Source organism: Macrobrachium rosenbergii, chromosome 13 (assembly GCF_040412425.1).
Source record: "Macrobrachium rosenbergii isolate ZJJX-2024 chromosome 13, ASM4041242v1, whole genome shotgun sequence".
Classification (NCBI taxonomy): domain Eukaryota; kingdom Metazoa; phylum Arthropoda; class Malacostraca; order Decapoda; family Palaemonidae; genus Macrobrachium; species Macrobrachium rosenbergii.
Window position 1 is genome coordinate 23026535 of NC_089753.1, and position 21592 is coordinate 23048126.

General features: G+C 40.3%; 2 protein-coding genes across 12 annotated transcripts in view; both read left to right on the forward strand.

Annotated features, from left to right (window-relative positions):
* Nucleotides 1-445: 445 nt before the first annotated feature.
* LOC136845024 (longitudinals lacking protein, isoforms H/M/V-like) overlaps nucleotides 446-21592 on the forward strand; it is a 345912-nt gene continuing 324765 nt past the window's right edge. For 5 of the 11 annotated variants that reach the window (XR_010855043.1, XM_067114708.1, XM_067114707.1 and 2 more), the window contains exons 1-3: nucleotides 12069-12203; nucleotides 14596-14691; nucleotides 16813-17382. Coding sequence is in view for 10 of the 11 variants with exons in the window: in XM_067114708.1 (XP_066970809.1) it covers nucleotides 14611-14691; nucleotides 16813-17382 (651 nt within the window). In the remaining variant the exon portion in view is untranslated. Of the gene's footprint in view, nucleotides 598-12068; nucleotides 12204-14271; nucleotides 14406-14595; nucleotides 14692-16812; nucleotides 17383-21592 lie in introns of those variants that run through there. The other 6 variants (XM_067114704.1, XM_067114713.1, XM_067114712.1 and 3 more) reach the window with 5 other exon arrangements.
* Nucleotides 4049-8394, forward strand: LOC136844732 (mucin-2-like). The gene is made up of 2 exons (XM_067113968.1): nucleotides 4049-6134; nucleotides 6218-8394. The coding sequence occupies exons 1-2, from the start codon at nucleotides 4049-4051 to the stop codon at nucleotides 8392-8394; spliced, it is 4263 nt and encodes a 1420-aa protein (XP_066970069.1).

Below are 21592 nucleotides of genomic sequence, written 5' to 3' on the forward strand. Positions count from 1 at the left end.
AATGGAACAAACAATGCGGGTGGATTAAGTCTAAAAAAGATTCTAAAACATGACGACCCCACAAATAAAGCTACTGATCAGAAGAAAAACATTTAAGTTACTCATGTTTTCCAACAGAACAAAGTTACGAGCAGCGAATTAATAATAATAATAATAATAATAATAATAATAATAATAATAATAATAATAATAATAATAATAATAATAATAATAATAATAATAATACCACGGACAATGCGAAGTACCACAATTATTGACATAAGCAATTCTTTGTTCCGAGAATCTTTTCTCTCATCCATGAACAGAAAAATGGTGCTTAAAGGTCATAACGAACTTTCGAATTCGAAACAAACAATTAAACAAATAAAAAGACCTCGTTATAGTAACGACATAGCTGTTGACACCAGCCGTTCGGTCTTTTTTTTTTTCAAAATTCTCAAGTCAATTTAGTCACGGTAGCTGGAACGGGGAGGCAAATGTGTGAGTTTCGTCATTTGTGGCTTTTACTACACGACGGTAGAAGAAGAACACAGGTGCTTTGTAGATTGGAGTGTATATTTCCGACAACTCATATAGGATTTACGTGTCTAGGCAAAGGTAAAATTTCACTTTTTATTCATTTTTATTCTGCCTGTTTAATGTGTATATGTAATATAATAAATTTATATATATATATATATATATATATATATATATATATATATATATATATATATATATATATATATATATATATATATTATTAGGTTTTTTGTGCTCATACTATATGTGTATGTACAGTGTGTATATATATATATATATATATATATATATATATATATATATATATATATATATATATATATATATATATATATATATATATATATATATAGTTTTTTGTGTATGTGCACTCACATGACTAATAAATGCATGCTTGTCAAAAAAAAAGACAGTGATGTTTAGTGAAGGTTAAGACTAAGATTTATAAAAGATGATGGTATCCGGTGCCGCATGTTTCGGATCTTGAGTGCTTTCACTGGAATATTGCTCTGTGGATGTCAGGTGACCAGGCCCCCCGTAGTACTGGTTTCATCCCTCCCCAAAAAGTTCTTGTTTACCCTTCTTGGCTGATTACCAGGTAACTGGCTAACAAAAGTTGTCACCGTGATGTTATTTTCCAGGCCCCTTGTGTGCAACTGCCTTTACTTAACTGGGGCTGCTTTTTAACTCCTTTAAAGGCTGCTTTTGTTAGCTCTAGTCCAGTTTCTGTACCACCCACATCTGGTTTTGAACGTCAGTCTGGTAAAACGTCTGAATGACTGTTCTGAAAGTGATTATATATTTCCCAGTTTGCAGTTTGGCTTTGGCAAGGGCTGGAGAGCCTGGAGTAGCCTACTTACGTTGCTCTTCTTTCAATCTCCGGTGTCGTACAGAAGATTGGGTTCTTGTTTTCAAAATTAGACAGATGGGCGGGGACAGTAGACCATTTTCCAGTACTACTGTTGAATTTTTAACGTACGGTTTACCAAGAGCAGTTGCTGATGGAAACTGGTGTCTGCTCAATGTAACCTCTGGTGTTCCCCAGGGTTGTGCTCTTGGGCTATTACTTTCTGTACTGTATATACAAATACGTTATATGGTTTGAGGTGAAACCAAGTTTATTGCTTTTGAAGGTATGTCAATTACTTTTCTTTGTCCCATCTGCTGATTATAAACCTGTGGTTGCTGAATCTCTTAACTTAGATTCAGCTAAAATGAGAGCATGGTGCAAAATGTAAGGGATGAAGCTGGTCACTAACAATAATCAAAGTATGAATATGTAGGTCTAGGACGCTGGACCGTCATCGTCTCCCATCGACGGTGTCTCATTCTAGATTGAATTCGTAATTGCTAATTCGCTTTCGTGAAACACACCCTCCTTATTTCTTCTTCAGTTGCACACCTGAGGATATGTTGTACAGTAATTCTTTTATTCCGTTTTGAACATTTTCTACAGAAAAGTTCCGCGGGGCGCCGGATTTAGCGGTCCTGGTCGTTTCGGCCGTAACACTCCAAAACAATGTAAGACGTTATGTTTATGGTATTTACCGTTATGTTTATGGTATTTACCATTATTATTTCATGTTTTACGTACATCCCCAAGGGGCTGGTACTAAACACGGCGCCCATTTTGCATGTAAACGTGCTTACGGCCGAAACGACCCGAATGCCGGATTTAGTACCAGTCCCACGGGGATGAAAATTAAAGCAAACAAAAGAAGGTAAATTTCTCAAACTATCTCACTTGCACTGTATTATATTCACCCTTTTATATGTTGTTCAGTCAAACAATTTTTCCAGTTGTGCAGAGCTCTTCTGTAGAATTACCCATTTTCCCCTTGATAGGCCTACAGCAGCTGACTGTCATCTTAAATTATTGGTCAAAACCTGGAGTTATATTAAATGATTTAAGTTATATTAAATGATTTATTCTTGGTCTTGATGTTAATCTCTGGCACCGTTGCTCAGTGAGTTCATTGCTCATGCTCTAGAAATGATTTCATATCTGTTAGAGGCAGAAGGAAACCAGTGGGACACTCCAGTGCTGTATTACACGTCCAATCAGTACAGAGGCGTGACTGCAAGTAAGGTGCAGACGCGCGGGAAACATTGGCGCCAATTCCGCTCTCCTCCTGACAACATACATCACACACAATCAACCATCCTACATCCCCCCCCCTAAGATTATGGCATGGCAGAATGGCAAAATATTAAATGAAAATAATAAGTAAACATGTATTAAATGCATATATATAGACAAAGAAAGCTGTAAAAGGAAGATCCCATAGGACAAAAGCAATGGTTAACACTGAGTGTCTGGACCGTTTCCAAGTCCTGAAGGAGGCCGACGACATTTCCAAAGCGCACTTCTCTGGTAGTGGTGGGGCTGGGGCCCTGGGACTGCTCTGTAGACACAAGCCACTCGCCATTGTAGCCAAGCGGTCATTAAGGGCTTGCAACGCATCTCGCCCTTCGGCAACCACATGCTGAAGAGCTGGTGATCTTGGCGCCACTCCAACGGGAGTGCTGTGGGCACCCCTGGAGGATCGTCGTGCCCTCCTTGTCGTGAAAGACGGTCTCCCTGGTGTAGACATCCTTATCCTTTTACAACATCCTACTCACTGCGCCATGTTAGAGGCAGAAGGAAACCAGTGGGACACTCCAGTGCTTTATTACACGTCCAATCAGTACAGAGGCGTGACTGCAAGTAAGGAGCAGACGCGCGGGAAACATTGGCGCCAATTCCGCTCTCCTCCTGACAACATACATCACACACAATCAACCATCCTACAATATCTCTTATCTCCTGCATTCAGATCTTTCCAGACTATATAATATCTACCTATAAGTACAGGGCATGCAGAGAATTCTGATAGTCTCGCCCTTTCTGGAATCTCTGGAACTAAAGTCAAGTTCAAACTAGGCGCAAATGATTCATTCTTATTTTTGCGCAAGATGTTTCTGTTGAGTCCGTTTTAAAGTTGATGGTTCTTCAAGAAGTCTCATGGTTCTCATCTAGGTAGGTCTGGATCTCCTGTCTCTTCTGCTGCCCACAGAAAGACAATTCAAAGTCATTCCACCTCCCTCTCATCACTCTCACCTGCATGTTCTGGAACTTTCGTCATTCACATACTGTGTAATTTTTCACACTATGATGCCATCCGACTCCTAATTTTCTTTTTAAAAATCTTTTTCTCATATCAACACAGTCATAGATATAGTTTCACTGTCATACCATGATTTTTGTCCTCATATCAATACAAAGTGTACTTATGTCTAATCTATCTTTTGTATGCAATGTCAGTATGTTTGAACAAAACTTTCGGACTGCGTCCATTCTGAAGATATATTAATATATCTTCAGAATGGTAACTCATTCATTTTTTTATGATCATCAGTATCTGTCTTAGAATGCTATGTAACTTGACAACAGAAAATTGGCTTTTGATTGCCAGTCAATATGTATATAAATGTTCCTCCTAAATTTTCTCCATTTGAAATGAGTCGACCTTTAAACACTTTCCAGATGACCGAGCTAATGTTCAAGGACGAGACATTTGCAGTCATTGCAAATACTCTTCGAGAGATGTATGGTTGTGGGGCAGAAGTCCTCAGAGCTTACAATAATGCCAGTCAGCAGAAACTCCTGGAGCAGGGCTTGGCAAATGGAATTCAAGAGAGCCTTCCCAGAATTTCCTTGGAATTCAGTGCACTGCAGTTTGCTTCTCCCAAGAAATATCTCACCATAGATGAAGACACCCAGCCACTTCAAGATATTCAACAGCATGGAGTCAATCAAGAAAGTGGAGTTACTCAGCCCCATGGCCCCCTAAAACGGGGAACTGTTAAGCAGTGTGAAAGTGATCAGCTGCGTGGAAGCATTCAGAAACGTGGAACTGCTCAGAGCAAAGATGCTCCACAGCACATTGATTCTCCGCACCAAGAATCTGCTCCGTCACATGCAGATGCTCAGCAACAGTCTGTTGGTGTTCTGCAGCACACAGCAGCTCAGAAAAAACACAGAACTGCTCAGCAACGTGGAAGTGCTAAAAAACGTGGAAGCATTCAGAAAAGGGGGAATGTTCAGAAATGTGGAACTGTTAAGAAATGTGGAAGTGCTCCACAAACAGGTGCTCGGCAAGTAAATTTGCCACATCAGGCAGATGTCTTGCAACACATGGATTCTCCACATCACACGGATACTTTGCACCAAACAAATTCTCTGCATCACTCAAACGATGCTCTGCCACCCACACGCTCTCCACACCACAAAAGTGCTCTGCCTCCCACATATTCTCCACATCACAAAAGTGCTCTGCCTCCCACATATTCTCCACATCACAAAAGTGCTCTGCCTCCCACATATTCTCCACATCACAAAAGTGCTCTGCCTCCCACATATTCTCCACATCACAAAAGTGCTTTGCCTCCCACATATTCTCCACATCACAAAAGTGCTCTGCCTCCCACATATTCTCCACATCACAAAGGTATTCAACAGCCCACAGATGCTCTGCCTTCCACATATTCTCCACATCACAAAGGTATTCAACAGCCCACAGATGCTCTGCCTCCCACATATTCTCCACATCATGCAGGTGCTATGTCTCCCACATATTCTCCACATCACAAAGGTACTCCACAGCCAACATATGCTCTGCCTTTCACACATTCTGCACATTACACAGATGCGCTTTCTCCCACATACTCCCCACATCACAAAGGTACTCCACAGCCCAGAGATGCTCTACCCACCACACATTCCCCACATTACACGGATGCTGTGCCTCCCACACTTACTCCACATCACACAGTTGCTCCACAACACACAGATGCTCCGCCTCCCACACTTACTCCACATCACACAGTTGCTCCACAACACACAGATGCTCTGCCTCCCACACTTAGTCCACATCACACAGTTGCTCCACAACACACTGATGCTCTTCCTCCCACATTTACCCCACATCACACAGTTGCTCCACAACACACAGATGCTCTGCCTCCCACACTTACTCCACATCACACAGTTACTCCACAACACACAGATGCTCTGCCTCCCACACTTACCCCACATCACACAGTTGCTACACAATACACAGATGCTCTGCCTCCCACATTTACCCCACATCACACAGTTGCTTCACAACACACAGATGCTCTGCCTTCCACACTTACTCCACATCACACAGTTGCTCCACAACACACAGATGCTCTGCCTCCCACACTTACTCCATATTACACAATTGCTCCACAACACACAGATGCTCTGCCTCCCACACTTACTCCACATTACACAGTTGCTCCACAACTCACAGATGCTCTGCCTCCCACACTTACCCCACATCACACAGTTACCCCACATCACACAGTTGCTCCACAACTCACAGATGCTCTGCCTCCCACACTTAGTCCACATCACACAGTTGCTCCACAACACACTGATGCTCTTCCTCCCACATTTACCCCACATCACACAGTTGCTCCACAACACACAGATGCTCTGCCTCCCACACTTACTCCACATCACACAGTTGCTCCACAACACACAGATGCTCTGCCTCCCACACTTACCCCACATCACACAGTTGCTACACAATCACAGATGCTCTGCCTCCCACATTTACCCCACATCACACAGTTGCTTCACAACACACAGATGCTCTGCCTTCCACACTTACTCCACATCACACAGTTGCTCCACAACACACAGATGCTCTGCCTCCCACACTTACTCCATATTACACAATTGCTCCACAACACACAGATGCTCTGCCTCCCACACTTACTCCACATTACACAGTTGCTCCACAACTCACAGATGCTCTGCCTCCCACACTTACCCCACATCACACAGTTACCCCACATCACACAGTTGCTCCACAACTCACAGATGCTCTTCCTCCCACACTTACCCCACATCACACATTTGCTCCACAATACACAGATGCTCTGCCTCCCACACTTTCTACACATTATACAGGTGCTCCACAGCACACAGATGCTCTTCCTCCAACACTTTCTACACATCACTCAGTTGCTCAACAACACACAGATGCTCTTCCTCCAACACTTACTCCACATCACACAGTTGCTGCACAACACACAGAGGCTCTGCCTCCCACACTTTCTGCACATCACATAGGTGCTCCACAGCTCACAGATGCTCTACCTCCTACACTTCCTCCAGATCACATAGTTGCTTCACAGACCATAGATTTTCTGCCTCCCACACTTTCTCCACATCACATAGGTGCTCCACAGACCACAGATGCTCTTCCTCCAACACTGATTCCACATCACATAGTTGCTCCACAGCGCACAGATGTTCTGCCTCCCACACTTTCTCCACATAACTTAGGTCCTCCACAGCCCACAGATGCTCTACCTCCCACACATTCTCTACCTCACATAGTTGCTACACAAGACACACTTGTTCTGCCTCCCACACAATCCCCAGATCACATAGATGCTCAACAGCGCACAGAGTCTTGGCCTTCCTCACAATCTCCACTTCACAAAGTTGCTCCACAGCACACACATGCTCTGCCTCCTACACATTCTCCATATCACGAAGATGCTCCACAGCCTGCAGATGCTCTGCCTTATATACATTCTCCATATCAGGAAGATGCTCCACAGCACACAGATGCTCTGCCTCCGACACATTCTCCACATCACAAAGGTATTCCACAACACACAGAAGCTCTGCTGCGCACACAGTCTCCACATCAGGTAGGTTCTCCACAGTCCACAGATGCTCTACTTCTCACACATTCTCCACATCAAAAAGATGCTCCACAGCCTGCAGATGCTCTGCCTCCTACACATTCTCCACATCACAAAGGTTTTCCACAGCACACAGATGCTCTGCCTCCTACACATTCTCCATATCACGAAGATGCTCCACAGCCTGCAGATGCTCTGCCTTCTATACATTCTCCATATCAGGAAGATGCTCCACAGCACACAGATGCTCTGCCTCCGACACATTCTCCACATCACAAAGGTATTCCACAACACACAGAAGCTCTGCTGCGCACACAGTCTCCACATCACGAAGGTGCTCCACAGCCCACAGATGCTCTGCCTCCTACACATTCTCCACATCACAAAGGTGCTCCACAGTCTGCAGATACTTTGCCTCCTACACATTCTCCACATCACAAAGGTGCTCCACAGCCTGCAGATGCTCTGCCGCCTCCACATTCTCCACGTCACAAAGGTGCTCCACAGCCCACAGATGATCTGCCTCTTACACATTCTCTGCATCACAAAGGTGCTCCACAGCCTGCAGATGATCTGCCTCCTATACATTCTCCATATCACGAAGGTGGTCCACAGCCTGCAGATGCTCTGCCTCCTACACATTCTCCACATCACAAAGGTGCTACACAGCCTGCAGATGCTCTACCTCCTGCACATTCTCCACATCACAAAGGTACTCAACAGACCACATATGCTCTGCCTCCTACACATTCTCAACATCACAAAGGTGCTCCACAGCCCACAGATGCTCTGCAGCCCACACATTCTATAGATCACACAGTTGCTTCACAGCACACAGATAGTCTGCCACTCACACATTCTATAGATCATGTAGTTACTCCACAGGGCACAGGTGCTCTGCCCTCCACACAGTCTCCAGATAACATAGTTGTTCCACAGCCCACAGATGCTCTGTCTTCTACACATTCTGTTGACCACTTAATTGCTTCACAGCACACAGGTGCTCTACCTTCCACACATTCTATTGATTGCTTAGTTGCTCCACAGCACACAGGTGCTCTGTCTGCTACACATTCTATTGATCACTTAATTGCTCCACAGCACACAGGTGCTCTGCTGCTACACATTCTCCAGATAACATAGTTGCTCCACAGATCACAGGTACTCTGCCCTCCACACAATCTCCAGATAACATAGTTGCTCCACAGCCCACAGGAGCTCTGCCTTCCACATATTCTATAGATCACATAGTTGCTCAACAGCACACAGGTGCTCTGCCTCCTACACAGTCTCCAGATAACATGGTCGCTCCACAGCCCACAGATGGTATGCCACTCACACATTCTATAGATCATATAGTTGCTCCAGAGCCCACAGGTACTCTGCCTCCCAGACATCCTAAATATCACTTAATTGTAGGGCCTCACTCTGTGCCTTTTCCTCACTTAAACACAAGGCCTTTTTTTAATGCTCCACCCGACACAATAGCCCCACGCCTCATAAGTCCTCCATACCAATTAGGTGTCTAACCTTCCCAAGAATCTTCATACTGTATTCGGGCCTCACACCTCATAAGTTTTCCACAATGTGTAGGTGTCCGACCTTCCCTAGAATCTTCGTTCAACATAGGGGCTTCACACCCCATAAGCCTTCCATGGTGTCCCACCTTCCCAAGAATCTCCATACCACATAGGGGCTTCACACCATCCTGATCAAACCTGTGCTCCGCATCACATATAGCCACCCAGCCACGCGTAAGTTCTCCACAACGCATGAATGCTCATCGGCCCAGGTATTTTCCACATCTAACAGGGGCTCTAAACCACATAGGAGCTTTACAACCAACAGACTGTCCACAACTCACTTCAGATGTCCATCTAGCCACAGATGCTTAGCAAAGGCTTTAGATTCATGTGACTACAGGTGTTTGGTGTTTGACACAACTCAGACTTAAGTACAAAAAAGATGAGTTTTTAAGAGTTTTTATTGTGTTATGTATTGATCACAATGCTCATTTTTACCCATTTAATTCGTTTTTAACTCGGTAAGTGAACTGGCGATTTTATTTCTGAGTCTATCGTAGCATGGAGAAATATCTATTAAAAACCATTATTATGAGAACTTATTTCATCAAGAGTAATATTTGTTGTGGTGGTTTGAGCAGTTACCTCTTCGTTTCATATATTTTTTCAATGTTGTTTTACTGTCATTATGAGAGCATTAAAGTTTGTTACTGCACCTTTAAGAGAGAGGATTTATGCATTCTTATTTCACATGGATGTTGAGTCAAATATCATTCGAGCTGTTTCACGGGAGAAACAAATACTGCATCTGGTTTTATTTTTGAACGCCCTGTCTTCAATGTAATAAAGTTTTCATGAACTTATTAAGCCGTTTACATGTCCATTTTTATTTAATTTTATGTTCATGGTCATTGGCAGATTCTTCTTCTTGAATTTGGTCGTGGGATTGAATGTATCTAACGTAAGCGCCAACATACAATAGCAAATGCTGGCATAATTATGACCGTTTTATAACTCGAGCATTTGTAATTAAGATTTCATTCCCTGTGATATAGAAAAAAAGTTGATATTATCCATTCCAGCAATGTATTGAATTTGACCCTATATAAGACAAAATTATTAGCATGCTTAAATGAGATTTGACGCGGAAGAAGGCTGCAGGCACTGACATCTGGTGGTGAAATAGATACACTTTCTTAATATGGTAACTATTTATGATTCAAGCCTTTTTTTTTTTTTATAAAAGATAAAAAATTTAATACTACAGCTCGATACTGGAGATTTTAAGTGGTGCTCTGAAGTCCCTAATATGATTAATACGAAAATCTATCGTAAATTTTCTGTTCCCGAGGTATCTATTGCCTTTAGTTAAGTTTTAACAGTGAAACTCACGGGTCTGGTACTAAATACAACGCTCCTTGGAGTAGTTGTCAAAGTAAAAATCTATTTTATTTTTAAGTCTGCCTCTGGGGGCAAATTTGTCAGCTATATCTCATCCCTTAACGCAATTAATGAATCCTGCATTTCCCCATATTCGCTATCAAGAGCGTTTTTTTTTTTTTTACTCTTAGGCTGAGCCACTTCGATTTCTTGATAGTATAGTAACATAATGATATATATATATATATATATATATATATATATATATATATATATATATATATATATATAAATGTGCATTTCCTTCAGGTGCTTCCCATCACATTCACATTCTATCCAATCTCTTGATTCTCTCTTATCACTAATTTTTTCCCCACAATGACTGCCACGTTACTTATTTTTCTACCAATTGTGAGGAGAAGTGTTTACAAAACAGGAGACACTTGTATTTCTACATGAAGTTATTTTTGTACTGGCGTCACAACATCCATGGTCAATAAACGTAATGCTATTGGTTATGTCCCTTGTAAATCTGTTAAATGTCATATTTTCATTATAAAACACACCAGGTATTCATCAATACTTCCACATAGATCTTGACCTTCATTACACCATAAGTACTTTCGTAAAAAGAAAAGTACCTTCTAAAAGAGATTTTCCAAACTCATTTCGTCGCAAAGACGAATATCTTCCTCATATGAACATTCATAGTAAAAACAGCTAACTGTAGCAAATAAAATAAATACTACATGAACCTACCTTTGTGAGAAATAAGATACAAGACACCCCTGTAGCCGAGGAAGATTTGACTCTCGAAAGATTGATTTCTCTTCTCGACAGGCGAATCAGACTCAAATGCCCGCGCAGAAGTCTTTCTAAATATTTGGCGATTGTCGTTAAATCCTCGACAATTCTTTCGATTTACGGAATGGCCGTTAACGAGCGCTTTGTGTCAGTTTGGAACACCAGTTGTCAAGCAGAAAAACTACGATGATAGTACCTTAGTACTCGATGGCGTCCGTTGGGCTGTTCCTGACAGCAGAAGCGTTGGAAGACCCAGAGAGGAGACCTACTTGGACGGGTGGCGTGAGACGGGAGGAAGGAGATGAGTGGAGATCTGTAGAAGATAAAGCACGGCAAAGGAACGAGAGGAGGAGTTTCACAGCGGCCCTTCACACGGCGATGGTGTCGATTATGATTTTTTCCTCAAGAAAACTGAGAAGGATCATTTTAATTCAGACGATAAAAGTTGGATATCTGTGTTTTTGTATATTTTGTATAAGAGATTTGATATTTTATGCTATTTCTTGTGCTTTATATGTTTTATATATCCTTTGAAGTTGCTGTTTTATTCTCTTGTGGATGTGTGTGTGCAGAGAGAGAGAGAGAGAGAGAGAGAGAGAGAGAGAGAGAGAGAGAGAGAGAGAGAGAGAGAGAGAGAGAGAGAGAGAGAGAGAGTAGTAACTGCAGTACAACGGTGAAAGTTATAGACAAGTAGGTTGACAATAAAAAAAAAGACCATATAGTACAAGACGCAGCATGACTGACAGCAAGATCATTACTGTTGAAATGAAGTACGTATTTCAAATACACAGACACAAGCTACAGGTTATGTGTTAACTGTTGCCAAGCGCTGAAATTTATAGAACGACGTGAAAAATCTTTGCCAGAGCCTGCCAGCCATACTTTTACGAATTAAAGTAGTAAAAAACCAATTTGGTATAAAAGATGGGATATTGATTATCTCTTTTATTCGTCGTCGTCTTCCATTGTCGTTGTTTCCATCTATTATTATTAGCTTTTGCATCAGCTGATTTTGCATCATTTGCACAGAGTATTTGATGGGTTAGTTTTTCTTAATTTCGACGTTTTGGTCCGCATTTTAGTTGTATGTCTATTTGTAATAAAAAAAAAACAAACTCTGCTGTCATTACGAAGTTTCTAAAGAAGAGGAGTTGTTTATCATTACACCAAACAAATTAACGTCGCCATGTCATCGGGATTTCTGCTTCGAAATAATATCATAATTTGCGTTTGTTACGTTGATTGGTAAGTTTAGTCGACAGTTTTAACTATTTGTCGATAATTGTTCCAGATGTTTATGATGGCAGAAACAAGACAAATCCTAATTAAAGGTTAGTCTGAGGCCTCTGTAAAGCAAGCCTATCTCAGCCCATCCTACTCTGGTAAGCCCAGAGGCTAATGCATAATCCGTCACGCTCACTGTTACGTTGTTACGTAACGTTGCTACTTTGTCACTTTGGCAGGCCTACCTTTCCCTTAACCTAACCTGGCGGCGCCTGTGAAGTCGTGACCTAACATGGAAGAGGGGGAAGGGGGGCGGGGCTTCACCCCCGACCTTCGTAACTATGCTTGTGCTGTTCGGTGGTGAGGTTACCCTTGCCTTCGACGGGGATTTTTTTGGGGGTGGGGGGCCCGAATGTCGAACGGCGGGAGCAGGTTCCGCAGATGAAAACAAACCCAACCTTTCTTATAATGCCAAGACTGACCTAGGCTATCCAGACTTCACCTTCCTAACCCCACTGAGGGTGCCGTTCCCTGACCTGGCCTGGGGGTGTGTGGGGTTCACCCCCTCTGGGCCCCCAAAGTAACGCTAAAAACTGGAAAGCCCTTATCCTGTTGGTCTGCAAAGTAAGGGGTTGTGAATTAGCCTACTGAGGGTGGTCCAAGGGGGGTAAAGCCCCTCAGCCGGGTTATGACAAGTGTGAGGTTAGGTCATATTCCTTTTGAAATGGCTACTAGTCCTATAGTAGCCCCGGCCCCTTACAGGAATGCCTACTAGACCTACAGTAGCCTTGACCCCCCACTGCATTTGCTTCCAGTTGCGTCGCAGCGGAATTTGTTTTTCTATTCAACTTGATAACACCTTGCACACAGGTCATTTATGTTTGGTATTACATAATTCTTTGCAATGTTAAAAAGGTAAATGACTCACAATTAGCACAAATTCAAACATTTTCCACACCATTCACCTCACATTAGGAACAAAAATACATTGTTTCTGTTTTGTTTATAGTGACAGTTCAAAAGGGTCAGTTTCAAGGCTGGTCGACATGCCTTCAAATTGTGCATGCTTAGAGGGTTAAAATTGGCTGAATAGGCATGATTGGTTTGGAAAACATCAGTTTGAAACGACCCTCGCTTGAGTGTTCCCTTCCCAATTAGAAGTTATCCTGGTGTTGGATCCTTTTGGGATCAAAGCACCTTTCAGCAAGTCTGAGGAAGGGTTCAGATTGGTTCTCTCCTTGTTTGGCTCTTTATGTAGTTAGATCTTCCTATTAGTCCTTGGGGGATATTGAGAAGTAAGCAGATCTTGAAGGAAGGGCAAAAAAATACAGTGTGCTTCATGTATCCTGTCTTCTCAGTCTCCTGAAAGAACAGGGTACATATTTAAAACTCTCCCCTGTAATCAGCCAGTGTTTGGGTAGTGCTCTTAGAGTAGGGAGTTCTCTGCGCTCCTCTTCAGACTCCTAGAATGGTGATTGTATATGTAAGTACATAATTAGGTCTTTCTTGGTTTTCATGGTTCTATAGGTTCTGATTGGTTGCTAGAGTCGTCTTTGGTCAGCATTAGAATAAACTGAGAAATCTCCAGTAAGAGTCCTTTCCCTTGTGTTTTTGCCTTCCATCCTTGTCTTTACTAGATTTTATATCCTTGATCTTGGTAATATTTTTTAATAATTTTTGTACTGTTCAACTAGCTCTTTGTGCATGCTGTATAAGATTTTTTTTAATACTTAAGCACCAGACAGTCATTCACCACATAGTACTAGATATGCAGTTAATTCAAACTTTTCTGCTTTTCCTTTGTGAGGTTTTCTAGAAGTTTTATTCTTGTTGTGATCACATTGTAGAATGTTATTGCTAATCCTGTACTTGAATTTTTAGAACATCAGAAGTTCAAACTTTGTGCAGATCCATTTTTGTTGAGTAGGTTGAAATGTGTCTTGCTTTGTAAGTTATTTATTTTACTGCTTGGTATATCTTATTATTTATCTTACTTATTTTCCCTTGTTATTTCGCTAACGTAGTTTATTATTTATCTTACTTATTTTCCCTTGTTATTTTGCTAATGTTTTTTTTTTTTATTTCTCAGTTTCTGTTGTATTGGACTGCTTTCCTTAATGGGGCTCTTGGGTTTGTAGAGTTTGTCGAGGCAAGAGTGAAAAAGAATTGGCAACAATGAAGACAGTGGTGTTTTCCACAAATGTTTAAAACAAGGAGGACATTGTATGCAGTGAAATATTGACTTTTTGAGAATTTGTATCTTGATATTTTGGGTGTGAAGGATTCAGAAATGACCATTAACTTTATAAAGTGAAAAACCTTGGGACTATAATGTATGTAAATGTTTTAAGTCTTTTATTCAACTTAGAACTTATTTTTAATTTGTTAACAACTTACTAATTTTCTCTTTCAGAAAAACTGATTCAGAATGGCAGATGGTATGCTGTCATTAGCGTGGAACAACCACAGCTCTACATTTTGCCACATGCTGTCAAATTTAAGAGAAATGGTAAGCAGATATTTATTATGAATATATTTAATCTCTTCTATTGTATGTTAAAATTTCTCACATATTTTACACCTGTAGATTGATTGTTAAAGCTTTGGTTTAGTGGGATAAATTAGTAGAAATTTGACAGATGGTGATTGATAAAGATCATTTGTAAATATACATGCCAGAAAATTAGAAAAGATTAGTTGGATATTATCATTGAAAGTTAAGTCAGTAGCATAAATCTGTAAAACCAAAAAGACTAGAGATTATTACTTAGTAATATACCAGGAAGTATAGAATATATAAAATTATATATAGTATACAGTACAGTTTTGGGAAACCTAGGATCAAATAATGAATGCAAAATATTCAGGGGAGGTTTTCAGTAAGTGTCCAGTTTAATTCAAATAAAACGTGTAAGACATAAGAAAGTTATGAACTGCAAATTTGCATAACATGCCACTTCAAGTAAGGTATAAGCTGATAACTTATGAAATAGTTATACATTGAAATTATTTTGAAATATTGGCATGAGATAAAAAAAACATTCCCAACCAATGAGTGTTTAGTTTGATTCTTAAAGAATACAGTACATGTAATGTATGCTGGATTAGATATCGAGAGATTACGAATTCACAAGGATTTTCACAAGATGTTTTAAGGAAATTGCAAAGTGATACTGTAGAAAAAATATTGATGAGCTTATTCTGAAGTGATGACTGTAGATCAGAAATAGTTTAGAGTACGTAATGGTTGATAGCTTTTAGGATGTGAAGAAGTTACAGGACAATTTATGAGATATATAATAGTGATTACATTTGTAGGAATTTTTGAACAGGGGCCATCAAGAATGACTAGTTTCTTGGAATAGTGGAGTGGGGAAAGGAGTCTTATTTTTTGTGGTAGTTTAGAAACATTTATAAAAGGAGTGATGTGAGATGCCAGACATAGGTACAGAATTGTTAGATAAGAAAAGGGTTGTAGAGTGGCTAAAGTTTGCAGATAGCATTTTGTTGGAGGTAGAGAAGAGAAGCTGCCCAAACTGGAAAGAGAGAGAGAAGATGTGAACATGAGTAATGTTCCCGTAGTACAGTATTGTAAATGGAAACCAGAAAAGTTGAGCTAGGACAGAAGTGGTCAATTTATATAGGCATCTACAAGGAAACATAAGGACTTCTGCCAGATGAGAGAAGAGACCTATCACAACAGGTGAAGAAAGGAAGGTAGCAAAGATAATGTAAAATACTGGGGAGAGAAGATAAATGCCTTGGGAGGCAAATGTATGAAGGGCTGGTTGAGCCTACTAATTTTAAGGGAAGTGAAGCGAAGTGTGGATGTTGAGTGTGAATGAACTGAAAAAGGTTGAAGCTGCCGAGAAGAACTGTTTGAATAGTAATTTGAGTGTACAGGCAGTCCCCGGTTATCGGCGGGGTTCCTTTCTGAGGGTGTGATGATAACCAAAAATCGGCAATTTTCAGTTATCGCTGCCTCTATTAGGTATGATATGTATCGGCACCAATACCCTATCATCGGCGCCGATAAGTGGAAACCGGCGATTTTCGGCGCCGAAAATTGCTGATTTTCACCGCTAGATGAGCGCCATAAAACCGGATCGCCGTTAACTGAGCCCGCCGTTAACTGGGGACTGCCTGTATACTGTAGGTTAGAAATGTAGAGATACTGTAGATATCAGTAAGAAGGTTAGCATTGTTGGAGATGCTGCTCAGACTTGTTTTGGGGTGGCTTGTTCGTTTGGGGAGAATAGAGGCTGATAGGTTGGAAAGACAGGGTGAGGTGAGCAGCATGGTGTGTATAGTTGTGTATGACAAACTCCTTTTGAATCTTCTGTGTTGTGTGAGAGCAGCTAATGTTTTTGAAGTTTTCTGCATGGAATTTATCATTAAACCAATAAAAAATAATGAATGTGACAGTGACTATTGCAATGTGTTTTATCTGAAGTCATCTTCCATTGAGAAAACTAGGTTATTGATGGAAAAATCTACTGTTCATGTATGCAAATACATACAGTGTTGTTTACATAGTTTTTTGTACTTACTATAATTCTATGTTTGAGACATGGTAAAAGAAAATGAGATGTGTGTGAGAGACTGACAAAATATTCTGTTTTTGTTTCAGGAAAAGTATACAGATGCCACTGTGGCGTGTGAAGGAAAGTTCTATGGAGTGCATAAATTAGTCCTTGCAAGTTGCAGTGACTATTTCTTCAAAATGTTCGAGGAAACGCCTTGCAAACATCCTGTAGTGGTTTTGAAAGACATTCATGGAAAAGAAATAGAAGCGCTGTTGAGTTACATGTATGATGGTGTGGTGAGTGTTGCTCAGAGCGATCTTGCGCGATTGATAAACGCTGCAGAAGTTTTACAAATAAAAGGACTAGCTGTACCTGATGAACCCCCAAAGGGTAGAAAAAAGGGTCTCCATTCTCGATCCTCCTCAAATGACAGGACTAGCCCCCTGCCAAAACGTACAAGAAGGGAAGCAGAAAGCTCATCAAGTAGTGCACGCAGTAGGGATAAATCTGTAAGCAGTGGTAGTGAAGTAAGTGAACTAAGGGACAGTGCAAATAAAAGTAAGATCACAGACAGTGGAAGTGACAGCCAGACAGAAACTGCTGTAGAACACAGAGGCAGTAGGAGAAGGAGCCAGGAGGAAAGTGAAGTGAAGTCTGATGAACCTGAAATTGAGGTATAGTAAACCATATCCTTCAAGAAATTTTATTTGGGGGTGTTCATAGAGCGATACTTGTATGTCAGTTTCCATGGTAATAATAACATTCCAAAGTTTTACAGAGATTTTTTAACACCATAAAGAGTAAATAATCTTATTTAAACAGTGAAATTTTCCCCTTTTATACCATTTTCAAGAAATAGGTAGTTTGCTGGCATCCTTTTTTCCTGACAATTTTGGTTTTGATGATATGACCTGGGAATTGAATATCTTTTCTCCATGGAGGATTTTTATGCAAAGCTGTAGTACAGTTTACTTCATACTTTGCAACAAATTTCACCATTGTCATGTTTCCTTCCTAGAGAGCTCTATGCAGTTTTACAAGAATGAATTATGGCTATACCATAATCATCCCTCAGGTGTAGGTCTTCATCACATTCCCTGACCTTGTCAGTCTCGTAGATCATTTATGACATGAATAAGTCTTAAAAAACTTCTTCAGTACTTTGTATATAACCATATGTCCGTTGCCTATAGAAGTTACAACTTTATACTACATGCCTCATAGATTTTTAGGATGCTTTCTCTATCAGTATGCAGCAATCTCTTTCCATATTTTGAAGGCTGCTGATGTTTCTGCTTACTACCTTCTTAATGCCAGCTTCGAAATCCAGTGAGTTTCTAGGTAACATAACAAAAAAGAACTTCCTTATCCAAGGCCTGGCCTTCCATCATAACAGGGTTTTCCTCTATCTCCTACCATTGTTTCTTCTTGCAAAACATTTATAGCAGTGGAAATTCCTCATATATTCCAAGTACTGTACATTATGCAGTCTGGGATTTCATTTTTTACTGCATATTACAACTTAAGCTCACTACTGTATTCCATTCGTCCCTGCTCATTTGCTGAATTCCTACATCCATTCTTCTGCCTGAACTTTCTTCTTTGCCTTCCTTTCCGTATGTTCTCTTTTGCCCTCCTTTCTGTATTTGTCATACATGTCTTTGTTCTGCTCCTCCATCTTTTAAACTTATATGATCTCTTCCTTTGAATTTTCTGTTTTAGATGAGGTTTACCCAAGTCCTTCCTTGTTGCCTTTCTTTGTATCTTCATTATGAGAAAGGATGATGAAGAGCTCCTCAGAAAAAGCAGTCGATAGGGGAGTAGCATGACAAAGTTCTTGGAGGTGGAATAGATGATGATCTAGAGCTGATGGGAGTTCAGGCTTAGATTGCACTGGAAAAAGAATGGAGAGAGCTCATTTCTTGTTTAATCCCATAGAGGGAAAATTTCACTAAACATTTACGGTAGTGAAAAGGTTTTGGCTCTCGGCTCCAGATCTCGTGTTTTGATGTATTACCAACCAGCAGCACAGTGACTCCTTCACAGTATCCCACCTTTGTGCCCTTGTCAGATGCCTTAATTAATATTCACAAATTAATTTTGTAACCTCTCCTGTTTGGGTGGCATCTGTCATGTAGTTGCTACATTATAAAGCCTGCCTTTGTTGCTGAGCTTCCCAGCATTAAGCCAAGCCCACATTTGTAGGTTTGAAATTCAAGCTCTTTGGATGACTGTTTCATAACTGAAATTAAATCCAGATAGCCACTCACTTGTTAATTTTTTCTCATCCTTTGCTCACATTGACTTTCATAACTGAGACTGTCTTTATTATAAGGAAGTCTAATCAGACCACCAAGTCAGATATTTAGAAAAACCAATAGATATGGTCTGCTGTGTACTATGCAAGGCTTACTGTAGGAAATATGTGTTTAAAAGAATTCCATTTTTTTAAATTGTTTATGCAGCCTGGTGCCCTATTTCATATTTTTCTGAATGAAGATTTAATGAAGTTTGCATTAATATGCTTATGAAATATATTTTTTCTCATTTCCCTCAGTCTTGTGTTTTTGCACAATCAAGAGTGCATTGTGTCAAGTTTACTAGGATTGTTTTGTGTAATAAATTTCTTCTTTGATGTTTGGACCATCTGTATTGTATTAGTGCCTGGTTATTGCTTGACATTTGGAAGTTTTTGTAAGTTAATTGGGAGCCTAAGGAACCTTGTGTGGGAATTTCTTATGTAGTACATGTAGGCTACTTGGAATTTTGACAGTGTTATGCCAGGGTAGTTTGTGAAGTTCAACACAGTACCTAAGAAAAGAGCAAGTATTAATTTATTTGTTGACTACAGGCAGTCCCCAGTTATCGGCAGGCCCGGTTATCGGCGATCCGGTGTTACAGCGCTTGTCTAGCGATGAAAATCGGCGATTTTCGGCGCCATTTCGCTTATCAGCACCGATAATTTGGTATTGGCGCCAATACATACCTAACAGAGGTGCCGATCTCCAGTTATCATTGCTGATAAGCGCCGAAAGTCGCTGATTTTCAGTTATCTGCAATTTTCGCTTATTGTCATGCTGCTGGAATGGAACCCCCGCCGATAACCGGGGACTGCCTGTATTAATGAAAGGTGATTTGTTGCATGCAGAGTCTGATATAAAATTGCTTTCTTCTCTGTATCTTTTGAAAATTTTTTGGTTGGTATGATTGTATGATAATTTTGTTATATGAATATTTTAGACAGCTATATTTTGAATATGTTTATGTAAGACAACTTCATTATGAATGTATTTCTGATTAATTCTTTGGGCATTCAAGTTGAATAGCATTCTCTGTTCTTTACCCCAAGTTTGATTAAACTCCAGAGTACAATCATAGTTTTCTAGTTTGTCACTCTTGAATTGAAATTAGAATTGAGGGTATTTTAGTTAGATATGAGTTTTGAAGATTGTTGTGTCCCTTGTTCTGTTGTGTGTGGAGTGAGTTGTTGAAGGTAATTCAGTGTAGAAAATTTGTTTTAATCTCTCATTTGGGGTCTTGTTTTTCTCTTGTTTTGAATCATGATATAAGTTAATGTAATAAAGAGTGGACTGTGCTGCCTGAGCTATGCTTTCTGCTGTCTTAATTATTAGAAAATACTGTTTCACCACAAACTCATCGGTCTTCTAATAGTCCACATTCGTAATTTTTGAATGCCCCAGACCGACCAGTCTGTTGTCCAAGAGGTAGAAAAGTTTTGGTAGTATTGTGCTTGCACATGGACCCATGGGTCCCAAGTGGTCAGATACATATCTGCAGTGCTGCATGCAGCACAGCACTGCAGAATTCACCATATTTCAATTATCCAGCCAGATATAAAATGTATTAATACTCCCTTGTAGCAGATGCCCCAGAATTTAAGCTATTGTCTCAAAATGGTTTTTAAAATTTCCTCTTCTCTGTCTGTTCTTTCTAAAATTTCCTTGTTTGTTACTCTCTTCATCAAATACACCCTCAGAGCCCCTCCATATCCACAATTCTCCTGCTTCTAGTCTCTTGTGTTGTTTTCCCATTAACTTTTCTTTTAAATGCTCTTTTTTTTTTTTCCCAATCCTAACCTAATTTCTTTGTCACAGTACACTTTTGATGTTATCCAGCTATCAGCTCCTATGTCTTATACTGTATTCCCTAGATGTTAGAACTTGTCGTTCTGAGAAGTTAAGGTATATATGTAAATATGTTCTTTCTCAGTTCTTCCAGCTTTGCAAACTAGACGTTGCCTCTTCAGTTGATGTTGAAAGGCTATATCAACATTTGCAGTGCAAGGTGTGTCGAAAGATGTGGAAGTCTTGTAACTGGGACCGTTTGCTGGTATTTGAGTCTCACCAGCCTTCCTTACAAATTTTTGGATGAGGCATCTCTGCTGGATCTCACACTGAAGATGTCATTTTTATTGGGTTCTGCATCCTTGAGACAGGTGATTGAGCTTCATGCTCTTTGTGGTAAGGTCACTCATAATAAAGGCTGGAACTTTGTAAGTTTGCCTTTTGCACCTGGCCTTTTGGTGGATACACAACTCCATGTAGATGAGACCAGTCCACAGTGCCCTTTACCATTCCTTCTTTTTTGCCCATACCAAAGATGAAGAGGATCTCTTGACTTGACTGAGTAAGAGCTGTATGACCTTGTCTTTAAAAGGACCAGAGAACCCACATGGAAGGTAGGTTCATGCTATTCCTTTAACAGGAAATTCAATGAGTAAACATGTAGAAATAAAATTTCATTGGCACAGAGAAATTATCCTAAGAGTGTACCAAAAGTGAGTCTATCCTTATGTTAAGACCCAGGTTTGTTCCACATATGAACAAATGACAAATTTATAATTTTGTATTTTTCATAGCTAAC

What these genes read in the sequence shown, in the direction of transcription:
- LOC136844732 (XM_067113968.1), top strand. Translation starts at nt 4,049, where the DNA reads ATGACCGAGCTAATGTTCAAGGACGAGACATTTGCAGTCATTGCAAAT. An exon ending in TACACAATCACAGATGCTCT is followed by an intron (nt 6,135 to 6,217) that starts GCCTCCCACATT and finishes CACATCACACAG; the next exon opens with TTGCTCCACAACACACAGAT.